General features: G+C 46.1%; 1 protein-coding gene across 4 annotated transcripts in view; it reads right to left on the bottom strand.

Annotated features, from left to right (window-relative positions):
- Window positions 1–2,578: 2,578 nt before the first annotated feature.
- The window catches only part of SRD5A2 (steroid 5 alpha-reductase 2), a 56,645-nt gene continuing 51,111 nt past the window's right edge, over window positions 2,579–8,112 (bottom strand). Inside the window, exons 4-6 of one of the 4 annotated variants that reach the window (XR_516296.4) lie at window positions 6,882–7,032; window positions 3,916–4,250; window positions 2,579–3,770 (exon numbers count right to left, since the gene is read on the bottom strand). Coding sequence is in view for 2 of the 4 variants with exons in the window: in XM_002709931.5 (XP_002709977.1) it covers window positions 4,184–4,250; window positions 6,882–7,032 (218 nt within the window). In the remaining 2 variants the exon portion in view is untranslated. Of the gene's footprint in view, window positions 4,251–6,881; window positions 7,033–8,112 lie in introns of all 4 variants that reach the window. The other 3 variants (XR_011386720.1, XM_002709931.5, XM_008254568.4) reach the window with 3 other exon arrangements.

Raw genomic sequence — 8,112 nt, 5'->3', positions numbered from 1 at the left:
TTTTTCCTGAACGCTTTGGCAAGAACAAGACAGATTATCTTGTTCGCTAAGACACTGCAATAGTGTTTTAACTAAAAACCACTCCATAGAAATATCAATTAACCTCCTTTTTTTTTTTTTTGCATTCTATTTTTTAAGGTAAATGGGGACAAATACATCTAGAGGTATCTAGAACTCTATTATATTCATCCCACAAATATCCTAGCCCTAAACAACAACAAAACAGGGTTCAAAACAATGGCCCTAAAGAACTGAGAACAGTTCAATTACCAAGGGATGATTTCAGATTCCATGGAGTTCACACTAGACTATAAATAAGGTCTATGATCATGCTAACTTGAAATGGCAATAAAGTTGGTTTTTTGTTTTCCATTTTGTTTTTTCCTTAATATGTGAATTATCTAATTAAATTGGGATTAGCCTACATAAAATTCCATAAAGCGCCCCCTTGTGGCATAAATATGCAATTGCCAAACAGCCATTTTGTCCTGAGATGGCAGGCATTGCACAAAGAGTAGCTCACATGAATTGAACGCTGGTTACATTTCAAGGACTAGCCTGGGTGTTTCATACGATAACAAGATAAAGGATTAAAAGCGGTCTGCACCCTAATGTTTATTGCAGCACAATTCACAATAGCCAAGACCTGGAACCAACCTAAATGCCCATCAATGGTAGACTGGATAAAGAAATTATGGGATATGTATTCCTTAGAATACTATACTGCAGTAAGAAACAATGAAATCCAGTCATTTGCAACAAAATGGAGGAATCTGGAACACATCATGCTGAGTGAAGTAAGCCAGTCCCAAAGGGACAAATACCATATGTTCTCCCTGATCGGTGACAACTGACTGAACACCAAAAAGGAAACCTCCTGAAGTGAAATGGACACTATGAGAAATGGTGACTTGATCAGCATAGCCCTGACTGCTAATGGACAACTTAATACATTATCCCTCATAGTATTTTTTGTTGTTGTTGTTTTTTGTCTGTTCTACTTAATATGACTGGTTTAATTCTGTAATTATCACACAGTTATTCTTAAGTGTTGAAAATTAACTGAAATGTGATCCCTGTTAAACATAAGAGTGGGAATAAGAGAGGGAAGAGATGTATAATTTGGGGCATGCTCTGGCTGACTTGCCCCAATTGGTAGAGTTGGAAACATACCAGGGGATTCCAATTCAATCCCATCAAGGTGGCATGTGCCAATGCCATCTCACTATTCCAAGTGATCAATTTCAGTTCACAATTGATCATAATGAAAGGACTAAGAGTCAAAGGGAGCACATAAACAAGTCTAGTATCTGCTAACACTAACCGATAGAATAAATAAAGGGGAGAGTGATCCAACATGGGAAGTGAGATACTCAGCAGACTCATAGAATGGCGGATGTCCTAAATAGCACTCTGGCCTCAGAATCAGCCCTAAAGGCACTCGGATCTGGCTGAAAAGCCCATGAGAGTATTTCAGGCATGGAAAGCCAAGACACTCTGGCAAAAAGATCTCTGTGAGTGAGATCCCAGTGGAAAGAACAGGTCTTCAAAGAGGGAGGTGCCTTTCTCTGAAGGGAGGAGAGAACCTCCACTTTGACTATGACCGTGTCTAAACAAGATAAGAGTCGGAGAACTCAAGGGGCTTCCATAGCCTTGGAAACTCATGACTGGTGCATAGGGAGATTACTGATGCCATAAACAGGAGTGTCAATTTGTAAAGTCAACAACAGGAGTCACTGTGCACTTACTCCTCATGTAGGATCTCTGTCCTTAATGTGCTGTACACTGAGGCTTAATGCTATAACGAGTACTCAAACAGTATATTTCACTTTGTGTTTCTATGGGGGTGCAAACGATTGAAATCTTTACTTAATGTACACTAAACTGATCTTCTGTAAAAAAAAAAAAAAGAAAAGAAAAGAAATTATCAATTCCCAACTTGACTCTCACTGGGATTAAACATGACAATAGGTCTGACCTGATTTCATCATCATTTAAAAAAAATCATCTATTATTTTTCACTTTATGTTTCTGTGTGGGAGCAAACTGTTGAAATCCTTACTTAAGGTATACTAAGCTGATCTTCTGTATATTAAGATAATCGAAAATGAATCTTGATGTGAATGGAAGGGGAGAGGGAGTGGGAAAGGGGAGGGTTGTGGGTGGGAGGGACGGTATGGGGGGGGAAGCCATTGTAACCCATGAGTCGTACTTTGGAAATTTATATTCATTAAATAAAAGATAAAAAAAAAAATAAAGGATTAGCAAAAGGCAGTTTTCAATGCCATGGAAAGAACTAGAAGTCTTGCAGGTCCCAGAGCTCAAGCTATACGGAAGATGTATCTCACTGCAAGGGTTCTTTACCCCTGCACATAGGGTGGCAGCCAAGCACAGCTTCCAGTACCTTCCTGGCACCTCCCCGGGCTTCTGAGCTCTGGCTGAGGAGCTCTAGAAGCCATACTTCTTCATTTTCAGCCCACAGCTCCTAACGTCAGGTTGGCAAAAAGAAAAGGACATCAACATCAAAACATCGGAGGGAAACAGGGAAAAGAACACGGCTCCATCCACTGCGGGCGACTCCAGCTGTCCCAGATTTTTTAATTCAAACCAAATCACTGAACACCCGTGACTCAAGAGGCGTTTCATGAACAGCACAAGTACTTATGATACGGTTACAGTTCCTATTTTACAGTAAGCTACCCCATCTTCAGCTCTTTCAAGTTTCCAAAACTTCTCCTGGTGGTTTTCTGTACCTAGCATCACAGTGAACAAAATTGGTGTTGGCTAAATACTTCCAGTGCTTGCCGTAAGCCCAGGCCTGAGAAACCAGATGTTTTCATGTATCTGACCACAAGTGTCCACCTCTTCCACAGAGAGCCCAGCACAACAGCTGCCACGCTGGCTGACCACTTCCCAGGGGTCGCAGACCCAGATGCTTGCTCATTTCTCAGCTCACCTGGGTGCCCACATCCTCCATCTGCTTTAAAAAGTCAGAATGCCAGAGTTGTAGGCAGCAGCCCCCCAGTTTTTAGATTTTGCAAACATTGAATATATATCTATATATGTGTATTCAAGCTATGTGTGGAACCTTATCTGACTCCACCAAGTTTCCGCCTACACGAAGTGGCCCTCTACCTGCAGTGCTCAGCTCTGGTCTCAGGGCCTGTGAGGGTCAGTGGGCCCATGTCCCTGGGGACACACCTTCTTGGCCAGGTCCCACAGACTGCGACGAAGAAACGCCGGGACAGGGAAGTTCTCAGTGCCTCTGATGCACTTCATATCCCTGGAGACATCCTGAGCCAAACACCGTCCAGTCTCACTCACAGGTTTCCCTCCTTCCACATGTTCTCATGACGGGGCTATTCCCATCAGCTTCCAGAACACCCAGGTTTGCAACATCTATGGTGAAACACTTCTCAGCTCCCTCACTGGCCATCCAAGGTCACATCTTTTTCTTTGTGGTCATAAAAGCCCGACCTTCAAGAAAACCCACGCCAGTTCTCCAGGCCAGGCTGTGATGATCTCTGATGGGGATTGAGAAATCCTCCAAACACAGAGGCACTCATCAACTGAGAGGCTGCACAGCTCTAAAACGGACTCCGTGCATCAGCGTGTTCTCAGCCACCTGAGGAGGGGGCCCTTTCATCTAACGTCTGCCTGATCGCTTCATCTCCTTCCTAATGAGGGAAAACGAAGAGACGGCTCGGTCGTCATTTGGGAGTGAGTTTGTTCGAGGACGATGTGGTTTCAGAATGTACATCGCTGCTACTCTGTAAAGGCACAACAATGTACGCCTTCACTAAGCTTGGCAAGCATGTCCTCCACCCAGAACATTCCTGACTCCAGCCCCGCCCCCTCCCACTGCTCCAGAGACCCCAGCAGGCACATGCAGCTGTATTCCCCACGACAGCATACCAGGGGGAGCCTTGCACTTTCCAGGAAGAATAGCAAAGAAGGGAAAGTCTCCAGGGGACAAGGGTCTGTTTGAAGCTCCAAGGGAGACCAGTACAGAACTCTCTGGATGGGTGGGAGAAACCCACTCACAATCCTCAGGCCCGCTGGCAGAACACCAAGTGACCGACTACTACGTATGCAGGTGGCGGCACTTTAAAAGTGAAGTTTCAGCAGCTTGACAGTTTTCATTGATACTGTGGGAGCCTGGCTCCTGGTTTATTCGCGTTCTTTAAAAGATGAATGGGATAAGGGCTCTCCGAGACTTGGGGTAGTCCTCAAACATTTTGAGGTAGAACCTAAGAGACAAGAAAGGAATAATTATAAGTGGAAGGGAGCAATGGTCATCAGTTACATTTTGCTGTGCCTGAAAGCCTTGTCACATGTGTATCTACATTTATTTTCGGGTCTGACTACCCCAGATAGCCACTTGCTCATCTTTTTCCCTCCTACAGTCTACCTCGAATAAGTGCTGGTGCTTCTTGCATTGGGAAAGAAAGGGTAGCGGTCAGAGGACAATGCTGATGCCTGAACAACATTGTGGGTAAACCAAATGCCACTGAATTTTACACTTAATGCTTAGTCTAATGTTCTGTATATTCTACTGGGACAGAAAAGAGAATGGAATAGATGGAAAGATGTACCCATCTCGATTGAGCTTGTAAATACAGGGTTCCAGAGACCACAAAGAACATGAGCAAACTTAACCCAGAGACCTGGCAATGTTCCCAGGGAAGTATCCTGAAATGAGGTCCGGGGATGTCACTGAAGTGTGAACTTACATTATGGGTTCAGTGTCGTGCCCCCAAAAGATGTGCTGAAGTCTCACCCTCCAATACCCGAAAACGGAACCTTATTCTAGAACGAGTCTTGCTGTAGAGCTCATTCAGACAAGGTCAGCCTGGGGCGGAGTGGGGGGTTGCAGACTGAGTGCTTCATCCAATGGTATCAGAGTTCTTAAAAGAACAGGAAAACAGACCTGGAGACTGAGGCCCACGGGGCAGACAGAGGCTGACATTAGACTGCAGCTACACCGCAAGCCCTGGGGAAGCCAGGGAGGTACAAGGAAGGAGTGCCCGCTCCGGCCGTCACCTACACCTTGACTTCAAATTTCTAACCTCCAGAACCTCCACAGAATAAAGCTTTGAGGTCCGAAGCCCACCCTGGCAGGAGTCATTGGCCATGGCAACTCTGGGAGACCAATGCATCTCATCAAAAGTCTTTCGGCTTCGGTAACCAGGTTGTCCTCTTAACCAGTCGAGCCTGGTAGCTCTCAAGCACCTTTGTTTGAATTGGGAGAGAAACAACAAGACTTACAAGAGGCGGCTGGCTTTGGGTGCTGGTTGCAGAAGACCAGCGAGCTGCCCCTGCCTGTGCCATCTCTGGCAAATGCGTGCCTTTGCTTTTTAATCACCTGCACAAAGCCCCATGCGGGCTGTGAAAAAGGTGCCCCTGGACCCTCCCTCTGGGAAATCTGACATGAAAGGATGAGACCTGGCTTTGGATTGTGCTGTGGCACAAGCTGGGAACATCTGGTGGCTTCACTGTCCGCCTCCCAGGGACCCTCCAAGTGCCGGTGATGCCCTCTCCTCTCCCTCTCCCTAGGGACATTCCAAGTGCCAGTGACGACCTCTCCTCTCCCTCTCGCTCTGTGCCTCTCGGAGACACCAGACCAGGCTGGAGCAGGGAGAACTGAGTCCTACGAGCCAAGGCCCCTCTGTCCTCCACCCACCTCAGCCAAGGAGGTGGCAGGGAGAGGGCCCGAGGAAAGCTGTCGTCTCATTCATTTCTTTCCATGCCACTTTTTCTCAGAAGAAGGAAGCCGTTCTTGGTTTAACCCTCCTTGGTTTAACACCAGGGAATGAGTCATTGGCCAGACTGTGACACCAAGGAAGAGCTGGAGGAGGACCCTCCTGGTCCCGGTTCCAGGTCATTGCCTACCAGGGGACAGATGCCCTTCCTTGTCCGTTGCCTGTCAGCATGGCCTTTCACCTTCCTGAAAATCAAGTTCAGGGAAGGGATCTGAAGTTCACACTCAGGTTTGAAGCCAAGTAACAACTTCCTAGGCTACCCCTGCCCTTCCCATGACGATTTTAGTTAGCTCTTCTGTCTCCCAGGTTAGTGGGGTGGGGAAAGCTAGGCCAAAGACCTTTAGAACAGGTTCTAAATGCCTGTAATTCCAGCACTTCCCAGCAGATGGGGCTGTTTCAAAATTGCACCACACAATTGGCTTACCCTACCTCTCCAGGAAGCCAAGAATGACCTTGGCTGTGAGTTATCAGGGCGGGAATGTGAGGTAAGAAGGGAGGGACAGAAATAAGCCCCGGGGTTTCCAGGGAAAATAATCCTTCTGGAGTTGCCAGAGCTCTGTGATGACCTGAACTGGTAGCACAAAACCTGGAATTAAAAATAGAGTTACAGGCACCAGGGCTGGTGCTCCCCACAGGGTACTGTGTCCTGGCCATACCCCAGAATTATCTGTAAAGCTTTGGGAAATTCTGGCCATGGTCCCACCCATGGTACACACTCCAAGAAATGTGGCAGACATGAATTGAACAAGCAAGGAACTGGAAGTCACTTCTTTTGCCTCTTAACTCATATCTGCTGCTTACTGCTAAGCAGTAAGGATCATCAGGCAAGCCTTCCAGGGCACAACTCCCTATTGCTCTTCTGTGAACCCATCTTCAGTGAAGTTCTCAGGTGCCTCTGTCTACCTGCGCCAATTGCTACTCTTAGCAAAAGTTTTAGCGGCTGTCATCCAGCTAAATTCCAACTTCAAGAAGAGCCTGCACAGTTGCAATTTACCAGATGATTAATACCCACCTTCCTTTATAAAAACAAATGTCCTAGCTTTGTAAACTGGACTCCATGTGATAAAACCTGTCAGAAGAAAGTTGCATGGCCATTGCCACCATTATTGGAAAGTTTACCTATGGTGGTGAAAAGCACGCAGCCCAAGGAAACACAGAGAGAAAAACGCGAATGCAAATGCTGGGAGGGACCAGGCAGCCAAGGCATAGCCAATCCATTCAATAATCTCACCCAGGAAGTTGGCTCCAGATACATATGTGAACAAGCCACCTGTGTGCAGAAGAACCAACAAGTCAACACCACAGCTGATTGATTATGACACGAAACCCCTCTGTTCTGTTCCAAAATTCATAAAGGCAACCAAAACAGATGCAGGGCTGGATACTCCCTTGGCAGTCATAGACATGCCAGTGGCCCATAGAACATTCTGGAATCGTGAGTGGCAGCCCCAGCTGCTTGGTGGGCTCTGTCCAAATCTCTAGCAACTGCTGGACCATTGGCTTTGGGCAGACAAGGAAGAGGGGCAGGAGGTCTGGTTTCAGTTTTGTTCTGTGAAGGGACATTTTCAGGACACCGATCACTGCCACTCAACATAGTTCACATTCGGTCACACTGCAAATCAACACACTACGTCAACATAATACAAATCGGAAGTGCTTGAGAAGTAATCATGTTCTCTTTTGCCATTTGCTCTCTCTCTCTCTCACACACACACACACATACACAGACACACACCTCTGCAAAGGAGCATGTTCCCTTGAAATTTAAAGAAGGGAAGAGGGGTGGGAGGTATGTGTCCCATGGGCCAGCTATGTCTGCTTCTGCTGTTTTGAAATGTCTCATTTTTCTATCCGACCAGATTATTGCCTTTCCCAAAACTGTATCTAGAAATCAGCACATTTCTAATGATATTAAATATATCCAAGCTCAAATTTTATGACCCACAATAAACTGGAGATGTTCTAACCAAAGCCATTTTTTTCTATAGTTACATAAAAATAGTTTGTAAATCATCCTCCATCATAACTCAAAAGTTGGAAACTAACCTTGGCAATCTGGTTTGTAAGAGCTTTCTCTGCTCCTCTTTGTCTTGTTACTGACTGAAGATTTTAGAAATCAAAGCTCCTTAAAGTTACCTTCCTTGAGGATGCCATTGTGTCAGTGGTTCTGACCTAAGAGTCCCTAGATCCTGGAAAGAACCAGTGATCTAGGGGTTGGCGCTGTGGCACAGGTTAATCCTCCTCCTGTGACACTGGCATCCCATATGGGTGCACGTTCTAGTCCCAGCTGCTCCTCTTCCAATCCAGCTCTCTGCTGTGGTCTGGGAAAGCAGCAGAAGATGGTTCAAGT

The sequence above is a fragment of the Oryctolagus cuniculus genome, chromosome 2 (genome assembly GCF_964237555.1).
Source record: "Oryctolagus cuniculus chromosome 2, mOryCun1.1, whole genome shotgun sequence".
Classification (NCBI taxonomy): Eukaryota; Metazoa; Chordata; class Mammalia; order Lagomorpha; family Leporidae; genus Oryctolagus; species Oryctolagus cuniculus.
This window is presented reverse-complemented; position numbering and strand designations above follow the sequence as displayed.